The sequence below is a fragment of the Budorcas taxicolor genome, chromosome 4, assembly GCF_023091745.1.
Source record: "Budorcas taxicolor isolate Tak-1 chromosome 4, Takin1.1, whole genome shotgun sequence".
NCBI classification, from domain to species: domain Eukaryota; kingdom Metazoa; phylum Chordata; class Mammalia; order Artiodactyla; family Bovidae; genus Budorcas; species Budorcas taxicolor.
The window spans coordinates 103,850,652-103,878,397 of record NC_068913.1 but is presented as its reverse complement, the minus strand read 5'-3'; the positions used below and the strand labels follow the sequence as shown (position 1 = coordinate 103,878,397).

General features: G+C 36.3%; 1 protein-coding gene across 1 annotated transcript in view; it reads right to left on the bottom strand.

Moving 5' to 3' along the window:
* The window catches only part of TRIM24 (tripartite motif containing 24), a 116,967-nt gene that overhangs the window by 40,007 nt on the left and 49,214 nt on the right, over positions 1–27,746 (bottom strand). The window contains exons 2-7 of the mRNA XM_052638597.1: positions 24,117–24,235; positions 19,707–19,854; positions 15,982–16,114; positions 11,908–12,024; positions 8,971–9,085; positions 5,955–6,101 (exon numbers count right to left, since the gene is read on the bottom strand). Coding sequence (XP_052494557.1) covers positions 5,955–6,101; positions 8,971–9,085; positions 11,908–12,024; positions 15,982–16,114; positions 19,707–19,854; positions 24,117–24,235 — 779 coding nt within the window. The remainder of the gene's footprint in view (positions 1–5,954; positions 6,102–8,970; positions 9,086–11,907; positions 12,025–15,981; positions 16,115–19,706; positions 19,855–24,116; positions 24,236–27,746) is intronic.

Below are 27,746 nucleotides of genomic sequence, written 5' to 3'. Positions count from 1 at the left end.
TGAGCTTATTTTTGTGTGTGGTGTTAGAAAGTGATCTAGTTTCATTCTTTTACAAGTGGTTGACCAGTTTTCCCAGCACCACTTGTTAAAGAGATTGTCTTCACTCCACTGTATATTCTTGCCTCCTTTGTCAAAGATAAGGTGTCCATATGTGTGTGGATTTATCTCTGGGCTTTCTATTTTGTTCCATTGATCTATATGTCTGTCTTTGTGCCAGTACCATACTGTCTTGATGACTGTGGCTTTGTAGTAGAGCCTGAAGTCAGGCAAGTTGATTCCTCCAGTTCCATTCTTCTTTCTCAAGATTGCTTTGGCAATTCGAGGTTTTTTGTATTTCCATACAAATCTTGAAATTATTTGTTCTAGTTCTGTGAAAAATATGGCTGGTAGCTTGATAGGGATTGCATTGAATTTGTAAATTGCTTTGGGTAGTATACTCATTTTCACTATATTGATTCTTCCGATCCATGAACATGGTATATTTCTCCATCTATTAGTGTCCTCTTTGATTTCTTTCATCAGTGTTTTATAGTTTTCTATATATAGGTCTTTAGTTTCTTTGGGTAGATATATTCCTAAGTATTTTATTCTTTTCATTGCAATGGTGAATGGAATTGTTTCCTTAATTTCTTTTTCTACTTTCTCATTATTAGTGTATAGGAATGCAAGGGATTTCTGAGTGTTGATTTTATATCCTGCAACTTTACTATATTCATTGATGAGCTCTAGTAATTTTCTGGTGGAGTCTTTAGGGTTTTCCATGTAGAGGATCATGTCATCTGCAAACAGTGAGAGTTTTACTTCTTCTTTTCCAATCTGGATTCCTTTTATTTCTTTTTCTGCTCTGATTGCTGTGGCCAAAACTTCCAGAACTATATTGAATAGTAGTGGTGAAAGTCGGCACCCTTGTCTTGTTCCTGACTTTAGGGGAAATGCTTTCAATTTTTCACCATTGAGGATAATGTTTGCTATGGGTTTGTCATATATAGCTTTTATTATGTTGAGGTATGTTCCTTCTATTCCTGCTTTCTGGAGAGTTTTTATCATAAATGGATGTTGAATTTTGTCAAAGGCCTTCTCTGCATCTATTGAGATAATCATATGGTTTTTATTTTTCAATTTGTTAATGTGGTGAATTACATTGATTGATTTGCGGATATTGAAGAATCCTTGCATCCCTGGGATAAAGCCCACTTGGTCATGGTGTATGATCTTTTTAATGTGTTGTTGGATTCTGATTGCTAGAATTTTGTTGAGGATTTTTGCATCTATGTTCATCAGTGATATTGGCCTGTGGTTTTCTTTTTTTGTGACATCTTTGTCAGGTTTTGGTATTAGGGTGATGGTGGCCTCATAGAATGAGTTTGGAAGTTTACCTTCCTCTGCAATTTTCTGGAAGAGTTTGAGTAGGATAGGTGTTAGCTCTTCTCGAAATTTTTGGTAGAATTCAGCTGTGAAGCTGTCTGGACCTGGGCTTTTGTTTGCTGGAAGATTTCTAATTACAGTTTCAATTTACGTGCTTGTGATGGGTCTGTTAAGATTTTCTATTTCTTCCTGGTTCAGTTTTGGAAAATTGTACTTTTCTAAGAATATGTCCATTTCTTCCACGTTGTCCATTTTATTGGCATACAACTGCTGATAGTAGTCTCTTATGATCCTTTGTATTTCTGTGTTGTCTGTTGTGATCTCTCCATTTTCATTTCTAATTTTATTGATTTGATTTTTCTTTCTTTGCTTCTTGATGAGTCTGGCTAGTGGTTTGTCAATTTTATTTATCCTTTCAAAGAACCAGCTTTTGGCTTTGTTGATTTTTGCTATGGTCTCTTTTGTTTCTTTTGCATTTATTTCTGCCCTAATTTTTAAGATTTCTTTCCTTCTACTTACTCTGGGGTTCTCCAATTCTTCCTTTTCTAGTTGCTTTAGTTGTAGAGTTAGGTTATTTATTTGACTTTTTTCTTGTTTCTTGAGGTATGCCTGTATTGCTATGAACTTTCCTCTTAGCACTGCTTTTATAGTGTCCCACAGGTTTTGGGTTGTTGTGTTTTCATTTTCATTCGTTTCTATGCATATTTTGATTTCTTTTTTGATTTCTTCTGTGATTTGTTGGTTATTCAGAAGTGTGTTGTTCAACCTCCATATGTTGGAATTTTTAGTAGTTTTTCTCCTGTAATTGAGATCTAATCTTAATGCATTATGGTCAGAAAAGACGCTTGGAATGATTTCGATTTTTTTGAATTTATCAAGTTTAGATTTATGGCCCAGGATATGATCTATCCTGGAGAAGGTTCCATGAGCACTTGAAAAAAAGGTGAAATTCATTGTTTTGGGGTGAAATGTCCTATAGATATCAATTAGGTCTAATTGATCTAATGTATCATTTAAAGTTTGCGTTTCTTTGTTAATTTTCTGTTTAGTTGATCTGTCCATAGGTGTGAGTGGGGTATTAAAGTCTCCCACTATTATTGTGTTATTGTTGATTTCCCCTTTCATACTTGTTAGCATTTGTCTTACATATTGCGGTGCTCCTATATTGGGTGCATATATATTTATAATTGTTATATCTTCTTGGATTGATCCTTTGATCATTATGTAGTGGCCTTCTTTGTCTCTTTTCACAGCCTTTGTTTTAAAGTCTATTTTATCGGATATGAGTATTGCCACTCCTGCTTTCTTTTGGTCTCTATTTGCATGGTATATCTTTTTCCAGCCCTTCACTTTCAGTCTGTATGTGTCCCTTGTTTTGAGGTGGGTCTCTTGTAAGCAGCATATAGAGGGGTCTTGTTTTTGTATCTATTCGGCCAGCCTTTGCCTTTCGGTTGGGGCGTTCAACCCATTTACGTTTAAGGTAATTATTGATAAGTATGATCCCGTTACCATTTACTTTATTGTTTTGGGTTCGGGTTTATACACCCTTTTCATGTTTCCTGTCTAGAGAATATCCTTTAGAATTTGTTGGAGAGCTGGTTTGGTGGTGCTGAATTCTTTCAGCTTTTGCTTGTCTGTAAAGCTTTTGATTTCTCCTTCGTATTTGAATGAGATCCTTGCTGGGTACAGTAATCTGGGCTGTAGGTTATTGTCTTTCTACCTATATTTATAGCTTCTGACAGTTGATATTATCTAATACCGTATTTATTTACTATCAATCTTTCACTGAATTCCTATATATCAAGCACTGGGTAACATAAAATTTCTACCCTTAAAGAAGTAAAAAGTCAGACTTCTCTGGTGGTCCAGTAGATAAAAATCTGCCTGCCAATGCAGCGGACATGGGTTTGATCCCTGGTCCAGGAAGATCCCAAATACTGTGGAGCAACTAAGCCTGTGTGCCACAACCACTGAAGGCCTGTGTGCCTGGAGCCTGTGCTCCACAAGAGAAGCCACAGCAATGAGAAGCCCACACACTGCAAAAAGAATACCCCTGCTCACTGCAACTAAAGAAAGCCCACAGCGATGGAAACCCAGTGCAATCTTAAAGAAGGGAAAAAAAAAAAAGTGAAGGAAATTCAAAGAAAAATATGCAAATATAATAACAGTAGATAAAAATAAGTAACAGTATGATGGATACATGCATAAGGGCTTTGTAAACACAGGGAAGGTTAATCCAACCCAGTGTTGATCATGGAAGGCTGCCAAAAGGAATGGAAGACAAATCTAAACTAAACCCAGTAGTCTCTAAAAAGAAACAGCATCCTAAGGAAGGGTAACAGTAATCCAGGCAAAAGAACATGATATATTCTGAGCACTGAGGACTAAAAGGAACTGCAACGAGATATTTAAGAAACATAAAGAAGGTCTTTGAAGGTTAATTATATAGGCAGACAAGGGAAAGGGAGTAAAAAAGCTTGTGGAATCCCCTTTTACTACGTATATACTCTAACCACTTTACTACTTATATATTCTAACAGTTTCTTAGTCACTAGTATTACAAAAATACCTATTGCTAGTACACTCTCTTGGTCTCTTTTGTCAGTATTTCTTACCTTTCTTCTAAATAACGTAAGGATAAACTGAATGTTTAACAGATGAGAGAAGAACCCTAGGGAAATACTGTGAAAATGTTTTCAAATATATTTAAAACTGGACTTCTGAAAGGATTCTTCTATTCCAATACATTTGGTCTTTTACTGAGTATAACTCCTATTGCAAAAAAAAAAAAAAAAAAAAAAAAAAAAAGAACTAAGAATCTCAAGTTAAGCTTGAAATTTCAGGCCAGTAAGACATTTCTTTTTAATTTTCAAGTATATAAAAGCCATTATTTAAAAAATAACCTGAGAAAACATGTCTATATTTATGAAGCATGGAAGCTCTAAAGGACAGAGTTGCATAATATAGTGATTTTCAAATTTTCTTAGGATAAAAATCCTTCTAAATGTTTACAAGTAATCACAAGCTTTAGCTCTGCATTCATCACAGGTAAGTTATTTTACTAGCTGTATCTGCTGCCAGTGATGCAGCAAGGCCCACCACAATTCAGTGAGTCAGGAAGCTGGTAATACTGGTTCCTTATGCTTCCTTGTGTCTATTTTCTCCCGTGTATAATACAGAGAACAGTCTCCCTCTCTATTTCAAGAGCTCATTGTGCAGATCAAGTAATCCTATCCTCTAACTTTACTGTTTTATTATAATCACAAACAAAATCATAGAATAAAATTACGGAAACATTATTAAACTGATAAGGAGACTATCTGTGCAAATATGTTTTCTTATGTACAAATAAAAATATTCATTATGGGTCTAGTAGAGAAGAGGACAATTCTCTCACTTTCTCCGTTAGCCGTGTTTTGTTTGACTTATAGGAAAATATAGGTAACAGAAAAAGTATGAACTGCATAGAAGCTGTTTTTCATTAGACTAATGAAGCAGTAAAAAAAGAAAAAGAGGCTCAAGAATGAGAGAACATATCATTGATAATTATAAAAGAAAAAAATCTTAAGAGTTGAATATAATTCATGGTTAGGAACAGTTTTAGATATAGTTAAAATCAGTTTTCTAGTAAGTCACTCAATATTAGAACCTAGTTTACACAAGTTTATCCTGAAATCCATTTCCTTATTTCAATATAGTCATAGAAAATTTCTTCCACAAAACAGAGTAGGTGAACAGAAAACAGATTTGGATGTCATAATTTGATTTCAAAATATAAATCTCTGTGGAATCTTTAAAATGAGTAGAGCAGGAGTTTTTAAGAATGCTTACATAGTGTGACTCCCACGGCTAAATTTCTTCTACATCCTTGCTACTAAAGATGTGGTCTATAGACCAGCAGCATTAGCATCACCTGGGAGCTTGTTAGAACTACAGATCACATATACTGAACCAGAATCCTCAGGTAATTAGTATGCAGTAAACACATTTTCTGTAGCAAGGTTCTAGACTATTCTGAAAATAGCTGGGCAAATGACAGCCACTTTTCTGTAGCAATGGGGTTGAAATATCCAGCACCACACATCACTGACGGGGTAAACAGTGCAGTGTTGACAAGAGGAACAAAGCCTCTGGGCTCCCATGTCCAAGTTAGAATTTTGGGTGGTCTTATGCTAATTCGTGCTTTGGTTTCATCACTCATACAATGGGGGTGGATAGGTACACCCATCTCATAAAAATGATGTAAATGTTTAAATAAAATATTACATGAAATGCTTAGAATTAAGTGCCTGGTACACTACAGGTAATCAGGAAATATTTACCATTATTGTTATTGTTAGTAAAAGTTCAGTTGTCATTAAGGGAAAATCTGGAAAAGAACAAAATAGAAGTGACAGTGGCAGAATAAACTGAAGATACACCTAAATCATGGGAGTTTAAAGATTTTTTTAAAACCAAAATATTTTGATTGATAATAATTAGAAAAAGGTAAAAAGCATTTAAGTATAGATTACTGAACATTTCTAAATTTTGAGCATTCTAGTAACTCCACTGTATCTCTGTATATTAAACCACACACTTGATCTTACCAGTCGCTTGCTATAAAGTAATGCTGTGCTGCTGCCACTGGAAACGGCCCATTTAGAAAAATGCATGACATGTTCCAATTGTTTAGAAAGTCCAGCCACTTCCTGCTGCTGCTGCATAAGTTTCATTCGATGATCTTTTGCAAGACTCTGAAAAAAAGTTTCAAAATTAGTTTGTTCTGCATGTAACACATTTTAATGGTCATTTTCAGATTACCAAATTAAAATACCCACCACCTCTAAGAACCAAGTGACAGTAACCTATCACTTATCCCTAGGTACAAAAGATCACTTTAACTGAAGTAAAAATCATGTCTCCAGTGTCACAGTCACCTCCCCAACTCCCTTCCGATGCTACCTCATCTCTGCTGCCCAAGGCCTTGGGTTGGGTTTCACATATTCTGGGATTTAGGTTTCTGTTCATCCATCTTCCAGTATCCAAAAAGGCACAAAACCATGGATTAGCTATCTTTGTGACCCTATGGACTACAGCCCACCAGGATCCTCTGTCATGGGATTCTCCAGGCAGGAATACTGGAGTTGGGCTACTATGCCCTCCCTCCAGGTGATGGTCTTGACTCAGGGCTCAAACCCACGTCTCTTATGTCTCCTGCATTGGCAGGGGGGTTCTTTCCCACTAGCGCCACCTGGGAAGCCCTTTAACAAAGCAAGTGCCCATTAAATTCAATACTAAAAAATAAAATAGGTGTACCACCCAGCAATCGAGTAAAGCTACCAGATCACATGATCTACTCAAACACATGATTTCCCCCTTCAGGCACTCTTATCCTGATTGCAGCTACTTAGTGCCAAGTCATGCCACATGGTAGACAACATTTATGCTTTATATGTAGTAAGTAAAAAAAGGGGGAAGCATATAATTTTTGTCTATTGAAAACTGCCATGAACCAACAGATACAGTGACTAATGTAATGAATTCACTCTCAGAAAAGCCACAGAAAAGCAGACTACAGAATTTCTCCAAAGGAAGTACACAAGCAAGAACATAGGTCAGTCCAGAGTAGAAGAAAACCCCACTAAATGTGGGCTATTTTAAAGGTCTCTATCCCCAAGGTCTCCTTTACCTGGCAAAGAAAGGAGGAGAAAACAGGACCTTCCACTAGCTCTAAGAAATATTAAGTAAAATTGCTATACTCCAATATGGAATTATATTCTCAATAGAAAAAGTGAACCTACATCTTTGCCCTAGTTGGTTTCAAATTTGGAAAACACATACATGCTAAACTGAATTAGAGGCTTCCCTGGTAGCTCAGATGGTAAAGCATTTGCCTGCAATGTGGAGGACCCGGGTTCGATCCCTGGGTCGGGAAAATCCCCTGGAGAGGCAAATGGCAACCCACTCCAGTATTCTTGCCTGGAAAATGCCATGGATGGAGGAGCCTGGTGGGCTACACAGTCCATGGGGTTGCAAAGAGTTGGACACGACTGAGACTTCAAACTGAATTAAGTCACTGTAGTGACTGATGGCTTTGTTGTGTCTAATCTTAAGTTCAGAGATGATTTGCTAGGCTCTTTCTGACCATGCAAAACATGTTTCTTTGGAGACATTCTAGAAAGAATAGAAATTCTGTTGACTTTTAGAGATGTTGCAAATTGAGAATCACAAGCCCAAATTTCTTGGTCTTCTATAGTAATAACTATTTGGCTGACTTTTTTTCAAGTTATTAGATAACACTGATTACATTTATTTGCCTTAAAGGAGGATCCTATGAAGCAGGAGAAAGGGTAGGAGAAAGGGTATGAAGACTGACAAGAATACTTAAAAGTCGTTGTAAAAATTGTAAGTCAATATATAAAGTTGATTTAAAATAATACTGATGACCAGGTTCACTTTCAGAGATTTGACAATGTGGTCATCTTGTGCTCTTTCCTGGATTTTTAAAAAACAAGCAATCCTGATTTACAGTGAAATTTGGAAACAGCTATGGCAATATGTACACTATTCACTGAGAAAGAAAATCGATGTGACATCTGATTTTAAGTAGAGCTCTGACATCTTTTAAAATAGTTTAAATGCTTCTAGCTAAACAAACCAACAACCCCCAAATGCACCCTAGAACCTTGAAAAGACAGTTACTACAAATGGGGTCTGATTCCTCCCAGCCAGAAAACTTTTTCATTATGTATTTGTTTCCAAAAGGAGAGAAAATCATTTTGGTCTCTGCTTCCTGTGTTTGATAAACCAGGGGAATGATCATGCTTTTCCAAGAGGAAGAGATCTTGCTGACAAAGACCTTATAATTTTGTCAACTATAGATAAAGAGGTTGAACTAACTTATTTCTATGAGCTTTCTTCCCCTTAATAGGATTCTTTTATTCTCTTCTTAATTTGCTTCTCTACTCTTAAATTCCTTTTGTACCAATATATTAAAAGAATACCAAAATATCATGCAATTATTATTGCATTAAGATACCACGTAGAAGTTGTAGCTTCATTTTATTTGAGTCAAACATTAACTCTGGATCTTGACCTTTTATGTGTGTAAAAAAGCTGATTAAGGCAGTAATATTTTTCTTACCTGCAGTGAGAAAAAACTATCCTAAGTGCCTTGAGCATCGTTCCCTGAGTATTGCTTTCACAAGACTGTTGAGGGGAGGAAACACATCCTTTTATCTAATTTCTCCTAAGGTTAAATGTATATATTTGAGATTTAAATATAGCTTAGGGTAACTTACTGAAAAACTTTGCTGCACTGCTTTGGGGACCCAAAGCTGTCAGTTCAATGAATCTCTAAAACAGTTCATCTTGTTTTAACATTTACTAAGCTCCTCCTTCAAGCAAAGCATTATGCTTTGTGCTATGAAGTAAACAAGAAGAATTAAGACATTCCTAGTGTATTTTAAAGTCTTAAATTGTCAGTTACAAGGTAGAGCCTAAAATATTACTGAATCATAAATGAAAACAATTATATGAAAAAGGCTGTGATTCCAAATTCACAAATACATAAGAAAACACTTAACATAATCACCACATTTCGTCCCATTAACAGTAACTTACCTCGAGCTGATGCAGTAAAGCTTTACCTTTTTTATTTATTTCTACCATCAATGTAAATATGGCAACTTTAATATCCTGTTCCACCTGCTTCTGATTCTGATTTACTTCAATTATCCTGAAAATTAAACAAAAAGGGAAAATCTAAAATCTAAGGCAGATTTGTTTTACAATATGCAATATTGATTTTTTAATGTCTAAATTAGACCAGAAAGTTTTCAGCTCTTAAAAGCTTGCCTATTCCTAAGGGTCCTTCAGTTTAAATTGACTTTCTTCAAGATGAGAGAACAAAAATAGAATTCTTTCAAAAGATAGTCACTTCAGTTCAATCTTAAAATAAAAATGTATAAAACTGTAAAAGAATGAACACATTTTAAGGAAATAATATTCAGAAAAATGATGACACCTAGAAAAATTCTCAGCCTTTAAGGATGGACCAAAAAAACTGATTTACAAACAAGATAAGGAAAATCATGACTCTGAGTTCTACTGTATTCACTGCAACTAAGAAGTAGAAAAGCTTAAATGTGTCACAATTATCTTAGTCATCTGAACTGCTGCCCACACATTATATCTGAATAAAAACCAAAAGACCATAATAATAGTTAGCAACTTTTAATAACACATTTATCTTGAAATAAGCAGCCAAATAACTACTTTATGTTTTTACAAACCACAATATCTATTTTTTCCTTTGACCAGAGAAAATGTCTTCATGGAGATCAAGATGGATGAGAAAAAAAATACACAGCATCAAGCCAGAATACCTTACAGAAGCAGATAAAAATGAGGCATCAAACATTATGAGGTAAATAAAAGGCTTCGTTTCTTCTGTCTGCTTCTCCCATAGTTATCTTCCAAAACTTAAGATCAAAGGGGCAGGCATTTTATTCTCTGTTGGAAATTCTTTTTTTTTAAAAATTATAGTTGATTTACAACATTGTATCAGTTTCAGGTGTATGGTAAAGGGATTCAGTTACACATACATATATATATATTATCCAGATTGTTTTCCCTTATACATTATTACAAAATATTGAGTATAAGTTCCCTGGGCTATTTATTCCCTGCCATGTTGGAAATTCAAGATAATTACTGAACATTAACATTGGCTATCGGATCAAGGAAGTAAACAACGTCAAAAAATAAACAAAAATCTCATGATAGAACAGAATGAAAACAGGGACAAGTCACGCCATGTTTGCACATGAATAAAAATGAATTAATAGCGAAGTCAGTCCAGTAAATTTAACCTTTTTATAATCAGATAGGCTATAAAGATATTAACAATTAGCAGCTAATTTAAATTCTTACCATTCAAAAAATAAAATCCTTCCATATCATAATGTATTATTTTTAAAAAATAGCATAAACAACTTTTAAAAAAAGTAAAACAAATTTGGAAAATTCACACTATCTGATTTTAAGATTTACTATAAAAAGCTCTAGTCATGAAGCAAGTGTGGTATTAGCAAGAAAGAAAATGGAATGAAATGGAAAGTCCAAAATAATCTCATACATATACGGCCAAATGATTTTTTACAAAGGTGACAACTGAGTTTAACAGCAACAGGATAGTCTTTTCAACAACTGAAACAAGTGTTGGAATAAATGGATATCTTTTTTTTTTTTTTAAGTAAACTTTGGCTCAGAATTCATACCATATACACAGTGAAAGAAAAAAAGTCAAAAGGGTGAAATTTTATCAAGGGTGAATAGTTTATATAAAAGTAGTTATTTTACAATTGCTACTCTTTGTCATTAGATGGGAAAAACTATCCTTATCATTCCATAAATATTCATTATATATTTTCCATTATTCAAATACAAAAATTTTAAACCCACCAGTTATGTCAATTTTGCCAAATACAGGACTTGATTGGAATATGGCAAAGAAAACAGTATTTGGTCAACTACAGTTTTTACATGAAAGAGAAAGGTAAAATGAAATGAGAGCTGATAACTTTTATTACTACAGTGTATAATAATAAATAGATATAATAACACCACCACCAGGTTATCGAGAAAAGGTTAAATCATACTTAAAGTCTCCTGTAAGAAAACCAGGTAAATCAAGGAATTTCTTGGAAAAAAGTACCAAATGCCCCATCCTAGCCATGTTGCAAAATGATCAGAGTAAGAGATTGTGACAACTGATCTTAAGGAAGATGAACTATAAGAGGGCGATATATTTTTTCCCTGTGAACAGCACTGAAAACTCCTGCAAGGCCTCTCTTATTCAGGCTCTTTCTTGATCTGTTTAAGCAGTGACATGTTACTTCTGTGTGCACAACAACAAAGGAAAGGAGACATGGAGTTTCACAGATGCTGTAAAATGTCAGTGTGGGTCCCAAATGGGATAAAAAGGGGTACCAGACAAATTCCCTCTTCCCCACAGAGGTCAGTGGTTTGCTCCCCCAGTCACTGAACTGTAAGACATGGACAGCTGATGATTTGATCCCTTGGAGGACAAAAGTATAACAGATAATATGTAGAAACTGTTTGAAGTATTATACCTGTTAAATAAAAGGTATGTGAAACAGTTTAACAAGCCCTGTCTCCTGATGTTCTATGATATGTTCTTCTTCCTCAAGGTTGCAAGCATTTATCTAATTGTTAAATATTTTATAGCTTCTATATCCTGGCATTTCTTGGGAAATTGGAAAACAGCAAATAATTAAAAATTATTATTAATACTTACCTGATAAATGAGCTGTTAATAACAGTTCTGAAATTTCATGGCTCAGAAGAATACTCTCAAACTTTCCAAAAATTCAAAGTTTCTGGACAAGTCTTATCAAACTCTGTTATTAGACCCATCTGACAACTCACTTGGATGTACTTCACCATGAGTTGAGCAAACTGTCTGTTCTTAAAATTAATATACTTAATACATTGTATATAAAGATGATTTAAATAATACCACAAATATAAATTTACCTGTTTTGGATCTGATTTCCTGTGAATTTTATATATTTTGTTTTTTCCATCAGTTTGGTGATTAGTGTATCTATGATCACTTTCTGATTCTGAAAAGCTTCTTCTATAAATTGGTATCTGAAAAAATAATAAGCAAATTATTTCACACAAATATGTCTAAAATGAGGGAAAGCCCCAAAGCAAACAAATAATAGAAGACTAAGATAAAGGGTACGCTTAGTTGCTCAGTCGTGTCTGACTCTTTGCAACCCATGGACTGCAGCCTGCCAGGCTCCTCTGTCCATGGGATTCTCCAGGTAAGAATAATGGAGTGGGTTTCCATTTCCTTCTCCAGAGGATCTTCCTGACCCAGGGATCGAACCTGAGTCTCCCATAAGGCAGGCAGATTCTTTGCCATCTGAGCCACTAGGGAAGCCCACTTGGATGATAATGGGTATAAAGGATGTAAGCAATAACTTAAAAAAAAATATCAAATATATCCATAGAAGGTAGCTTTTCCCTTCATTATCCCTTAAGAAGGAGGGATTCTTTATAGATATTACTAAATTAAAGGACTATTTTAATCCAACTTTTCACTATGACTATTTCATTAATTTCTGCATCGTATCTATCATATCCCTTTTGCTACTTACTTTGGGTTTAATTTACTGCTTTGTCTAACTTGAGATAAACGTTTAATATATTTACTTTTATCCCTAACATAGAATATATGCATTTAATGATAATTTCCTCTAATTATGGCTTTAGCAGTATACCTCAAGGATAATATTTTCATTATCATTCAGATAAAAATATTTTCTAATATCTATTGGAACTTCCTCGATGCTTTATTTAAATTGATTTCTAACTACTTGGGCTTCCCTGGTAACTCAGCTGGTAAAGAATCCGCCTGCAATTCAGGAGACCCCAGTTTGATTCCTGGGTCAGGAAGATCTCTTGGAGAAGGGAAAGGCTACCCACTCCAGTATTCTGGCCTGGAGAATTCCAGATTCTCTGCTTCCTTATTAAGCCTGGAATGTTTTAATTTGGAAACTTTTATCCATTCATGTTTATTATAACTACAAATATATTTAGAGATCTACCAACCTATCAAAGTATTATTAAATCCCACTTGCTCTTTGTTCCTTTTTTCTTTAGTCTGAGTTTAGACTAATTATTAATTTTTCCACTTCCTCTGTTATCCTGATAATCATATTGACTTTTACTACTCTTTTAGTGACTACTTTCTACATTAGAAAATGCATATTTTGACTTATCATCTAAGATTAATTTATATTTACTACCATCTTCCTAAACAATGCTAAGGACATGAACTCCATATCCTCCCCTAACATGTCTGCTGTATGATATATAACACACACCTGACACACACCAAGACATTACTGTTAAGTCAACAATTATTCTGATTTACTCATACTTATTTTAACTACTACTCTTTCAATCACTCATCACCTACTGTTTTTCTTCTGCTTAAAGTGCTTTTGTGAGTGTTTACCAAGGATATATTCTCTCAGTTTATTTTGTCTGAATATGTCTTTCTCATTAACTCTCATTTCTGAAGAATATGTTCACTGGGTATAGAATTTTAGTTTTATAGTTATTTTCTTCTTACACTTCAAAAATATTACTTTATTTTTTAATTATCCTGCTGAGGAGTTATGAGGCTTCTTGAATATGAGCTAGATATCTGCACATTACAAAGTGCTAAGCCATTATACTCTGCTCTCAAATGCTGCTTCCTTCCCATTCTCTCTCTCCTTCTTGGAGCCTAATTACACACTGTGTTACATCTTTTTGATCCATTTTACATGTTTTCTTAACTTTCTTCCAGTTCATGAATTCTCATTTACTGGCATGTCAAATCAGCTCTTAAACCCTTTACTGAGTTAATCAGTTATTGTAATGTTAAGTTCTAGACATTGTTCACATTGCCTAACATATTTGGTTATTTCTAATTGTGTGCTGAACCCATTTTGCAAAACTCATTATTAAATAGATTTGAGGTCTAGGGTGATGTCTTCTTCCAGGGAGGATTCACATTTTATTCTGCCAGGTGTCTTGAGGCACAAGCAGTATGATTTCAATTTAATCCAACTTTAGGTACTGGGAAGATCTGATTCTGTGTTTTAGTTCCAGTGAGGAACTATTTACTAACTAGTTGATGTTTATCATAATAGTGTTCACTTTCAGGATCCCAAAGTAAGGCAAGGAGAAGCCTTTAACCCTTGTGACCCCAGAACTCCAATCCCTGTCTTTCAGCTCTGAGAACTTGTTAAAAGCACCTTTCAACCTCTAGGCAAATGCTTCAAAAGGGGAAAAAAGCCTGTACCATTCTCTGTTCCCACTGCAAACCAACTCTGGTCTAGTAATTATTGTTGTTGTTCAGTTGCTAAGTTGGGACTGATTCTTTGTGACTCCATGAACAACAGCCTGCCAGGCTTCTCCTGTCCATGGGACTTCCAGGCAAGAATACTGGAGTGCATTAATAATTCTTTATTACCAACTCTAAAATATCCATGGTTTCTATATTTTGTGCATGTTTTCTAGTTACCTTCACCAATATAGTGAAAGTGAAAGTTGCTTAGTCATGTCCGACTCTTTGCGACCCCATGGACAATACAGTCCATGGAATTCTCCAGGCCAGATACTGCAGTGGATAGCCTTTCCCTTCTCCAGGCGATCTTCCCAACCCAGGGATAGAACCCAGGTGTCCCACATTGCAGGTGGATTCTTTACCTGCTGAGCCACCAGGGAAGCCCCTGAGCTACACTGGTATTGAGCTCACTGGTATGGTTGGTCCAAATTACCTAGTCTGACACTACTGGAAGACTAGACTTTTTTAAGCCAATTGTATTTGTATCAGTGTATCATAATCTTACTGTTTAATTCAGTTGTTGCTAGCTCAAATGCCGATGGAGGACAGATGTAAAAGTTAGCTGTAGTAGGAACTATGATGAATTAGAGAAGTATGACCATTTTGAAGAGGACTAAAGTCACCAACCTAGATTCACTTCAGTTCAGTTCAGTTCAGTCACTCAGTCGTGTCCAACCTAGATAGCATATTCAAAAGCAGAGACATTACTTTGCTGACTAAGGTCCGTCTAGTCACGGCTATGGTTTTTCCTGTGGTCATGTATAGATGTGAGAGTTGGACTGTGAAGAAGGCTGAGTGCCGAAGTATTGATGCTTTTGAACTGTGGTGTTGGAGAAGACTCTTGAGAGTCCCTTGGACTGCAAGGAGATCCAACCAGTCCATTCTGAAGGAGATCCTGGGATTTCTTTGGAAGGAATGATGCTAAAGCTGAAACTCCAGTACTTTGGCCATCTCACACGAAGAGTTGACTCATTGGAAAAGACTTTGATGCTGGGAGGGATTGGGGGCAGGAGGAGAAGGGGACGACAGAGGATGAGATAGCTGGATGGCATCACGGACTCGATGGACGTGAGTCTGAGTGAGCTCTGGGAGTTGATGATGGACACGGAGGCCTGGTGTGCTACGATTCATGGGGTCGCAAAGAGTCAGACACGACTGAGTGACTGCACTGAACTGAACTGAAAGTCAATTCCAGTCAAACGCTGACGTGAAAATATATGGCACCAAGGGCTACAACAGGTTCAATTTTCTTTAAAAACAAAACAAAAAACCAAAATGAAAGACCTACAAATTTTTTAAAAGTAAAATCTCATCTACAATGCTGGCAACGAATTCTCTATATTTTTAAAGTGTGCAGGCCAGTGGTTTTCAACTGGCGTGATTTTCCTCACCAGGGCATTTGGCAGTGTCTGGAGACATTTTTAATTGTCACGGTTGGGAGAATGCTACTGGAATCTAGTAAATAGAGGTAAAACATCATACCATTAAACACCATATAATGCACCAGATAGGCCCTACAACAAAGAATCACTTGACTCCAAAGTCAATAACATCAAAAGTTGAAAAATCCTTTAATAGGTCAGCATACTACTAGCCGAACAAAACATTTACAGACTGCCATTTTGCTATGATGCCAGCAGTCATCTAGTCCTCCTAAAGCTATATTATAAATCTATGTATATAACCAAAGATGCAAGTACCTATGTTCTTTATGTTCTAGTAACTGGCAATCCCGACACGTCAGTTTGTCACATGTTTCACAGTAAAGCTTCAGCTGCTCCTTCTTATGAAAAGGACAAAATACTGGTCGTTGACTGGTCACACCAACTGCCTCTGTAGAGACAAGGGGGAGGGAGCAAAAAGAAGAAAATTAACATAATTAAACAGTAAATAATTATTAGAGTGTTCGTTTAAATTCAAATCCACAGAGATGTAAAGGAGGTACAGCTTCATCCACATCACCATTACTACTAGGTTTTACAGATAGTAAAATATCAAGTATTTTTTCATTTCTAGAGGAAAAGATAAATAAACTTTTCACTTTAGAATGTTAACATTAAAATTAATTCATGAGAAAAAGAAAGTGTGTAGCTTAAAAGATGCTTTATGAAAAGTTACGACCAACCTAGACAGTATATTAAAAGGTAGAGACATTATTTTGCTAACAAAGGTCTGTCTATTAAAAGCTATGGTTTTTCCAGTAGTCAAGCATGGATGTGAGAGTTGGACTCTATAGAAAGCTGAATGCCAAAGAATTGATGCTTTTGAACTGTGATATTGGAGAAGACTCTTGAGAGTCCCTTGGACTGCAAGGAGATTCAACCAGTCCATTCTAAAGGAAATCAGTACTGAATATTTGTTGGAAGCTGAAACACCAATATTTTGGCCATCTGATGTGAAGAACTGACTCATTTGAAAAGATCCTGATGCTGGGAAAGACTGAAGGCAGGAGGAGAAGGGGACAACAGAGGATGAGAGGATGATGGCATCACCAACTCAATGGACATGAGTTTGAGTAAACTCCGGGAGTTGGTGATGGACAGACAGGGAGGCCTGGTGTGCTGCGGTCCATGGGGTAGCAAAGAGTCAGACATGACTGAGTGACTGAACTGAACTGATGAAATAAAAGAAAAAAATCTTAGGAAAATAGCCCAGATAAATGAATGAAACCAACTGGAATTCTCCTTATTGCAAATGTAGGGTTTTTTTAATGTGCAATGCAGAAAAATCTAATAAAAATGTATAAAAGAGGTGATGGAAAAATTATTTCCCCACTTTTGCAAAACTCCTAACAGAGGATACCCATTGACACAGAGATAATCATAAAATGCATGTTATTACATTGCAGTCATCCACATAACTTCTTAATTAGTTATCTAGGGTGGAGATAAGACCAGTTAATGCTTATGTTACAATATTAAATGGAAACGCAGAATACAAATAAATAGAATGACTGATTAAACAATACTAAGGTAAGCTGAGTGGAATTAAAAATAAAATTAATGAACTACAAATATGTGGAGGGCAATTAGATAAATTTAGGGATAAACACAAAAAGGTAAACTACTGTCTAGTTTACTGTCTAGTTTAAAATTCTGGGGGGGGGGCGGAAAAAGGAAATTAAATAACCAGATAGAGAAAGTTAGCAATGTATTAAAAGAATTTTAAAAGCACACACAACAAGACCAAATGGAATGAATCCCAGCAAAGCAAAGATGGCTCAATAGTGTCATAGCTTCCCCACTCCCGTCTCCTTGAGGTTCAAGTCATCTGGGCACCACAGTAGATGATGGGTAGTCAGACATTCTTGCTTGGCTTGGGACATCCTGGTTTGTGCCTGCTCTTCAGGAATAATTATATTATTATAATACCTGATTTAGATAATTAACATGTCACCCATTTATAGACTTCTTTTATTTATGAGGAATTTCGATTCTGACCCACAGTCATCCTCCAAGCCCTAAGTCTCATCATGATCATCCTGGATGATTGAGAAGTCTGCACAGAGCACCACATAAAGACAAGCCTCTAAGACTTTTTCATCTCTAGAGACCTATACTTCATTTTAGCTGCTTATTCTGTTTCATATACATCATGGTCTCACCCTAGATTTTCTACTGTCTGTTACTATTCCATTTCTGTAATCATAAATTCAAATATCCCACTCTTAATAACTTCTACTTTCTAACTTTCCAATTCTTCAACTATTCTCATTATACCTCACTGATATCTCCAGTCACTAACTGCTTCTTCTATCCTAACAACTTCACTTTATTTCTACAGTTAAAACCCCAAATCCTTCATGTCAACACATGCCATTATCTGTATCATTTACCCCTAAACCCCAACCATAAATAGTTCAATTCTTCTCTATAACCACCAGACTCTGGAGGACTGACAGAGGAAGTTTTAAGTGCTATATCAAATGCAACCTTGATGTTACCAAGTAATTTTATTTCCAAAGCTAGAGCTCTCTTTGAACTGAAGTTATTTCAAGTATCCTCCATGTCCCTTACCTTTTAAGTCCTTAATGCTTCTAATCTCTTTTTCAATAGACATTGGACTTCACAGAAAAACAAGTCTTTCTAGTACTAATCTATTAAATTTATCTGAGACTATTTTCTCTTTTTTCTTCATTGGTGTTCTTGGAAATTATATCCCTTTTCCCGTGTCTCAGCACTCCTAGCTCCATCCCTTACTACTCTTCTTGCATCTTACTCTCAGGTACAATCAATGTTCTCCCTCTGGAAATTTGTGCATGTGCTACGGTTTTCCCCACCCTTCTCATTTATGTGATGAACTTCTATTTACCCTTGAAGTCCCAGATGTGGCTTTCAATGTAAATCCCCAAGTCTGCGTTTGGTACTCCTTTCATGTGCTCTTACAGAACTTATGAAGTTAAACTATGATTGCTAATCTGTTCATAGTCTTCATCATACTGACACCTCCTGGAGGGTGGGAAGTACCTGTTTTACTCGTTCATCTCTTTAATCTAGCAAAGTTCCTGGAATATAGAATAGACATTCAAACCCTTGTTGACTGAGTGAATAAAAAGCAGTGAATTAATTTTTAAACAAAAATATATTAATGAGCCATAAAGATGAATGAAGAGCTGATAAATACTGCAACACAGATAAAACCTGAAAACACTGAGGTAAGTGAAATAAGCCAGACATCAAAGGACAAACACCATATAATTTCACTTGTATGAGATATCTAGAGTAAGCAAATTCATAGAGATAAATCATAGTTGAGAGGTTAAAAGGGGCTGGAGAGGGGAATGGGCAATTATTATTTATTGGGTACAAGTTATTTTGGGGGTGCTAGGAAAGTTTTCGAAATAGTGGTGATGGTTGCATAACACTTTGGATACAATTAATGCCACCAACTGGTACACTTAAAAATGGTTAGAATGTCAATTTTTAAGTTACATATTTTACTATAATAAAAATGTATTAGTCAAGTTTACATTACAAGCAACACAACAAAAATGCAGAAACCATCATTACATTTTAAAGAGCAAAGCTTCTTTAGTTACCTACATAATAAATATCATGAAACAGGTTTACTACAAGAATATCAGTGAGAAAAAGAGTTGTAAAACTTCTTTTAACTTACCCCTTATCATCTTAAAAAGAAAGAGATAGAGAAATTTTAAAAGCAATTTTTTTTTCAGTTGTACATTCATTCCAAATCAAGGCATTTATAGGAGGGTTATGAGTATAAATAACGCAGAAGAATTCTAAATCTACTCAATAGTTACTTACCAACATTTACAAGTATTAAAATTCAATTACAATAGACTTTCTTGTATTAAAAGACAAGAGTATATTTAATGTTTACAACTGTATCAAAACAAGTTAATATGGGAAGGGAAGAATGACCTGGGAAGAACAGAGAAAAAATGAGATTTAGAAACTATTACCTGGAGATACTTCCTCTTTTTGTCTCACAGTGTGGTCTTTTGTGAATTTCACCCTTTGATGAGCTCTGATGCATGTCTTGCAGAGCCATTCAACACATTCTACACAAAACCCATTAGCTTCTGCATTGTCCTCACAGCTTGTACATACCTAATAAAAAGAAACATGTCCCATCGATTTTTAAGAATAAAGAAAAGGTGGTCTCACAATTAACCACACATAAATGAACCCACAGTTACTAGTTGAGTAGTCTTAGGCAGGTTACTTAGAAGGCTCATCTTAAAATAATGGCAATAACATGAATTTTACTAAGTGGTTATGAAGAATAACATGGGGGAAGTCAAACATTATTGGAATAATCACTCTAATATGAAACTAGACATTGAAAAGTGCCATAAAGGAAAGGTATGAGAAGCTACAAAAACATATGATGGGAGAAAGTCATCTTTGAGTAGGGTTGAAGTGTTGGGAAAAGTGAGGAGAGATCACCCAGGCAAGGCTTTCTCTAAAGAGATCATATTTGCACCACGATAAGAAAGCTGAGTCATCAATTACTGGTGACAGTCTTCTAGACAGAGAGAACAGCATGTACCAAAGCCTCCAGTAAGAACACGGCAGGTTCAAAGAACTGACAGAAAGCCAGTACACTGAAGTGGAGAGATCAAGAGGAAGACTGGCAAGAGAAGGAGCTGATGGCAAGGCAGGCAGAGGCCAGACGATCACATGACACTGTTGGTCTTTGTCTGAAGAAGTCTCCTAAAAGCTTTTGAGTAAGTAAGTGACGTGGCCAGAAAGTGCATTTTTAAAATCACAGAAAGTGCATGACTGCCCCTGCAATGTAGAGACCAGATCAGAAAAAGGGCAAGTACTTCTGCACAGAGGGAATGCAGTGCTACAAGTGGAGATGAATGACGGAGATTTGGGAAGTAGAACTGACTGGTTTGGAGGATGCACTGGATATGCCAGATGAAGAGACAGCAAGAGATAGTACCTTTTTCCCCAGCTTGTATAACTGTGTAGATGTTGGCCCTATTTTCTAAGAACAGATATTAAGGTTACACAACACATAAACAGTCCTCATAACACCATTTATGATTGGGAAAAAATGTTTTCCCTTCAGTCAGTGGTTTACATTAGTCAAACTCCAAATATCTGGATAATACTTCCATAAACCCAAACTTGCTCTTTCTCAGTTCTTGCCTTTCACTTTTCTAACATCATTTGATGCCACTCTTATGTCCTAGAAACAATTTGATTCCATGACACTTCCACATCCTCTTATCTCCTAGATTGCCTCTCTGGATCCCACCACTACTCTTTCTCCTCTGGATTCTGTAAATTTTTGTTAGGTTTAAGGACTGGTCTCATCCATTTCCTCAGCTTCAACTATCACCTCTATAAGGATGTCACCCAAAACTTAATCTCGACATTCTGCAGCAAAAACGAGTAAGGGATTTCTATACATACTTTTAGGGAAGGATGTCCACTATAAAAAGTGAAACTAGAAAAGCAAAGTGTTAAAGCATACCATACTACTGCTTATCTAAGAAAGACGCAGATGAACTAGAATGACTTATTTGCTTAAATCTTTAAATAACGTAAAATTACTTATAAAACAATATTAAAAGTGCAAGGATAAACCACAAAAGAAATCAAATGGTTAGCTGTAAGATAAGAGAAAAAATAGGGTAGGTGAAGATGGAGATAGAAGTTTGAGTTCCCTGAAAACATTCTGTTTCATAGATTTTTCTTTGGAACCAGTATATGAATATTTTATATGTAGTTTCACAAATTTCAAATGAAAAAAAAAAACTAAGTTCAGTTCAGTTCAATCACTTAGTTGTGTCTGACTCTTTGTGACCCCAAGGACTGCAGCATGCCAGGCTTCCCTGTCCATCACCAACTCCTGGAGCTTATTCAAACTCATGTCCATCAAATTGGTGATGCCATCCAACCATCTCAGCCACAGTCTGCCCCTGGTCTCATTTTTCCTGACTGTATAGAGCTTCTCCATCTTTCACTGCAAAGAATATAATCAATCTGATTTCAGTATTGACCATCTGGTGATGTCCATGTGTAGAGTTGTCTCTTGTGTTGTCGGAAAAGGGTGTTTGCTATGACCAGTGCATTCTCTTGGCAAAATTGTTAGCCTTTGCCTTGCTTCATTCTGTACTCCAAGGCCAAATTTGCCTGTTACTCCAGGTTATCTTTTGACTTCCTACTTTTGCATTCCAGTCCCCTATAATGAAAAGGACATCTTTTTTGGGTGTTAGTTCTAGAAAGTCGTGTAGGTTTTCATAGGACTGGTGATCTTCAGCTGCTTCAGCATTAGTGGTTGGGGCATAGACTTGGGTTACTGTGAAACTGAATGGTTTGCATTGGAAAAGAACAGAGATCATCTGTTGTTTTGAGACTGCATCCAAGTACTGCATTTCGGACTTTTTTGTTGACTATGAGGGCTAGCCATTTCTTCTAAGGGATTCTTGCCCACAGTAGTAGATATAATGGTCATCTGGGTCAAATTTACCCATTCTAGTCCATTTTAGTTCATTGATTCCAAAAATGTCGACGTTCACTCTTGCCATCTCCTGTTTGACCACTTCCAATTTACCCTGTTTCATGGACCTAACATTCCGGGTTCCTATGCGATATTGCTCTTTACAGCATCAGACTTTACTTCCATCACCAGTCACATCCACAACTGGGGGTTGTTTTTGCTTTGGCTCTGTCTCTTCATTCTTCCTGGAGTTATTTCTCTACTGTTGTCTCGTAGCATATTGGGTACCTACCAACCTAGGAGTTCATCTTTCACTGTCCTATGTTTTTGCCTTTTCATCCTGTTCATGGGGTTCTCAAGGCAAGAATACTGAAGTGGTTTGCCATTTCCTTCTCCAGTGGACCACGTTTTGTCAGAATTCTCCACCATGACCTGTCCATCTTGGGTGGCCCTACATGGCATGGCTCATAGCCCTAAAAAAAAGCTAAATTAAAGCCCTAAACAAAACCATAAACAAAAGCAAAATGAAACAAATGAACCTATCAAGTGGGTGACTTAACTATAGAGAAGAATTACTTAAGTAACCTTAAAACGTGATGATTTGGTTGAATATCTCCAGTACATACATTTAGTAATTGTTACCTTGTCTTCTGTTTTGACAGAGACAATTCTATAATTTCTACTTTCAGTACCAACTTTATTTGTCTTCACTCTTACTCTGCAAGCCTCATTTATGCTTAATGAGCTGGTTCCACATTAGATTCTAGCAATAGGTGGTACTGGAGGAAGACTGCAATGCCAGAGGAAAAGATCATCTTAGTTGGCTTCCTATTTGCTCAACTTTTCATCTACAATTCTAGATTTGACTTAAAAATGTCAATATATCCTTGATATATTTTTCCTTTTTCCTTCCTCTTTTAAAAATAAAAAGCATTTGCTGAATCAGTTCTCTTGAAAATCATAGAAAAATGGCCAACAAAGTGCTCAGGAGCATCCATATTGTGTTCTCTACATACCATTTCAGACTAAAGGGAACCAAGGTTCTCAGAAGAACCAACTCCTGCTGGCTGTAGGTATAGAACAGAAAATGAACAAGATCTTGTCAAAATAGAAAGCAAGGGAGATAGCAACGACTACTGGGATTGTGTTGGAAGGACTCAGGAATCCTCATTGCCAAGATGGCACAAATTGAGCACCAATAAGAGTAACTACAACACATTTCATGTTAAAACTCCATGAGTTAGTTCATAACAATAAGCACACATACCACTTGTTAGTCACCTCTGAAGAATGCAAAGAAAATAAATCACTACTCTAAAAATTAGCAACTCAAGGGAAAGAATTGAGCATTTATCTACCTTTCCTGTAAACCTAAGAATAAATGGAGGATGCTTTTCTCTTCCTATTCCAGTTGAGAAATAAAGGAGAATGACAGAATGAAAATGCCATCCTTTTTCAAAGTCCGAGTGAAATATGGAATCCTGGCAGTGATCACTGATGGCCGTTAACATCAGAAAAAAGACAACCAAGCATTACAATCTTTCTGCTTGAAAGACACACAGACATACGGATGGAAGTGTTCTTACGTCCTCTCACCCAGTGGGACTCAAATATAAACCAACCTCTACATTTTTATCACCAGTTTACACAAAATACAGCAGAGAGGGAAGCATGTCAAACGACTTAAGAGGTGCACAAAATTCAGAATAAGGCTAATTTTACCGGACTAACAACCCAGTTTACCCAGCAAATACATTAAAAGGGAGGAGAAAGAAAGCCAAGCAGGGAGAAAGGATAATTTGAAATTAATTAAAGATATGCTTGAGACAAACCAACAAAATGCATAATAAGTTCTGCAGTATTCTAGGCTGTTGCATTAAAAGGAAGCAAGAGACTCAAGACTTAATACACTTACCTGATTAGACTTTTCTACTGTACTGCTGGGAACCTCAGTAGTGTCCTTCACAAAAAAGTTATCTATGATGTGTCTCTCTGCACACTCTTGGCTGCAAACGGGACATCGAATGACTCCAACTAGGAATGACAAAATTGTATTTTTAGTTTTATTTTCATTGACACATAATTGACATAACACATTAAGTTTAGGCTGCACAACGAAAGGAATCAATGTCTGTATATATTGCAAAATGAAAACCACAAAAAATTCAGTTGAAATCTGTCATTGTTCACAATTATAAGTTTGGTGGTGTTTTGGGGGGTGAGAACTTAAGATCCACTCTCCTAGCTCCTTTCATATATGTGATACAGTTTTATGAACTATAGTCCCCATACTGTACATTACATCCCTATGACTTACTCATTTTATAACTGAAAATTTGTAACTTTTGACCCTTTTCACCCATTTTGCCCACCCCCAACCCCTATCTCATGCAACCACCAATCCTGTTTATATCCATAAGCTCACATTCTAAGTTTTAAAACAAACATATGGAGTCCCTAACCCAACACATCTCATCCAAACTGTGAATGGGTTCTTTTACAGGTCCACGATCTTCAAATTCATACCTGTTGTTACTTAACATAAAGCAGTTCGCTTTTATGTACACATATGAATTTCATACGCGTGTGCACTGTGTGTTTATGCATACAGTGTGTGTGTTTATGTGTATGTCCCACACTAGTATATTAAATGATGAAAAAATGCTCATAACTTTAAATGAGATGCTCTTCTAAATAAATATCCCCTTGGGCTATTCTTTTTATTGTTTAGCAACTTCTCTGAGAGAGATGTGCAGAATCATATGGACTCTCCTAAAGGAATTAGAGTTCTGGTTCTCTCTGGACCTATAAGATCAGGATTGCTAAAAATGGAACACAGACACACTTAGTTTGTTTAAAATACCCATGGGAAGTCAGAAAACACTAAATTTGCTTCCTTTAAGTGCAAACAGCGTTCCTTTGGGGGAGGGGAGATCTTTCACAGTGCTTGTCCTGTGTCCCTTTCCCCTTTGTGGGAGTTGTGAAACAATAAATGAATAAATTAAAATCTAAATTTTTAAAATCTTAATTAAAAAAACTAAAACTATTTCACAATAATAACAAAAATATATTAAGTACTTAGGAGTAAAGTTTTGAAAATGTGTAAGGGCATTGTGTAGAAAAATGTTAAGCTATATTTAGAATCATTAACAAAAAATACCTAAGTAATGAAACCACCATGTTCTTGATGGTAAGATGCCAAGTCTCTCCAAATGTATCTGTAGATTTAATGAAGTTATGCACATGACAGATGTGGCACTAGAAATTGGTGGGAAAGGGGAGGAAAACTTTTCATGGTGCTAACAGCTCTCTACAGTGGGAGAGGGATGAAATCAGATCCCTACTTGACTTAATTCAAAATTTTGGATAGGACAGATGAAGAAATTTAAAACTTTCATGAGGAAATATAGGAAAGTATCTGTGTAACCTTAGAGCTGGAGTAAGTTTCTTACTCAAGAAAACAAAAAGCAAGAGCACAAGGGAGAAATGAATGAATTCAACTTCAGTAAAGTTAAGAACTTCAGTAAAGTTAGGCAAAAGATTACCACGAAGAAAATGAGAAAATAAGCCTTCAATTGGGAGAAGGTATAGATAGAACACAGAACTGACAAGAAATCAGTAATCCAAATCTGTAAAAATGTGGCAATGCACTTCACAGAATAGAAAGATTGAATAAACATGCTTTTCCTAATTCCAGATAAGCACAGCTAGAGAGTCTACACATTCTATACAAAACTGAGAAAGGCAGAGAGGAGGCAGACTGTCTAGAGACCTCAGGACATGAGGAATGACAATGGTGAGTTTGCTGGGTTTTCTTTTAGCCTCATATATGCTAAAGTGGGAGCTCATGAAGCTGTAGTCTCAGAAACACCAAAAGGTAGTTAAAAAAAAAAAATCCACAAAAGGGTGCTCCCTCTATTCAAAGGACCAGGAACAGGGCAGTTTGGCAAGACAGAAAACTGCGGCTAACCACCATAGAAAAAAAGTGTTTCCTCTCCCACCAGCAAAGGTCCAGTGGGAAGCTTCAGCTTCTACCCTGGCCAAGCAGAAACCAGCTGCCCCAACCATTCCCTGCTGCTTGTGTCAGAGAAGCCTGGTGGGGAGCTAGGGCTTTGGTCCTCACTGGGTGGTAACGAGGCCCCCAGCAGTGTCCATGGAGATGATGTGAGGAGCCTGAGCTTTTACGTCCAGAACAGTAATCAGTTACTCCCCTGCCTCCAGGCTGAAGGCCTGGTGTTAAGTCCAGACTTTCATCGGTATTTATCAGTAACCTCCCTCACCCCTATATCCCTTCTCCTTTGATGTGTCAATGAAGAACACATGAGAAACACTAAACAGGCACTCACACCCCTACCATCCAGGGAGGTATTAGCAGTGCCCAGTGAGAGCATCAGCTTCCACACCACTGACCAGGGAGGAGGAAGATCTCTCACCAGGGCATCAAAGGATACAGCGAAAGAAACTTAAGACTTCAACTTCCACCTCACAGGAGGCAAGAAATAATAAATGTAAGAGCAGAAATCAATGAAATTGAAAAACTGAAAGTAAATTCAACAAAAAGTTTGTTATTTGAAAAGGTCAATAAAATTAACAAACCTCCAAGACTGATAAAGACAAAGGAGAAGATACAACTCACCAAACATAAGGAATAAAAATGGGGATATCATTACAGACCATAAGACAGCAAAAGGATGACAGGGAAATACTAAGAACACTATTCACAACAAAATGACAATATAAGTGAAATGGACCAGTTTCTCAAAATGTACAAACTACTATAAAATAATTTGGACAGCCATTTAATTATATGGAAATCAGCTCTAAACAAAATTAAATACTAACAAACATGTGTAGTACTAGTATGCTGAAAACTACAAAATTTTAGAAATCAAAAAAGATCTAAATATATGGAGAGACAATGTTCATGGATAGAGATAATCAATGTAGTAAAAAGTAATGTGATCTACCAGTTTAACAGAATTCCTAATACAATCCTAACAACATTTTCTTTTGCAGATACAGACAAGATTGTTTTAAAATTATATTAAAAGGCAAATGCACTATAATAGCTGAATGGATAAGGGAAAGAAGAATAATAAAGAATTACTATCCAATTTCAAGACTTACATAGCAAGAGTAATCAGGAATGTCCGTTATTGACCATAGGATAGACACACAGATAAATGAAAAAGCATAGACTTGAAACAGATCTACACAAGTAGGGCCAACTGATTTTTGACAGAGGTGTAAAAGCATCTTTATGCTGATTAACTACAAAATGTTGAAAAGAGATACTGTTCATGGATTGAAAGATTGCTGTTGTTCTTGTTCAGTTGCTCAGTCGTATTTGACTCTTTGCGACCCCGTGGACACCAGGCTTCCCTGTCCTTCACCAACTCCTGGAGCTTGCTCAAACTCGTGTCCATTGAGTTGGTGATGCCATCCAACCATCTCACCCTCTCTTGTCCCCTTCTCTTCTTGCCTTCAATCCTTCCCAGCTTCAGGGTCTTTTCTAAGGTGTCAGCTCTTCACATCCAGGTGGCCA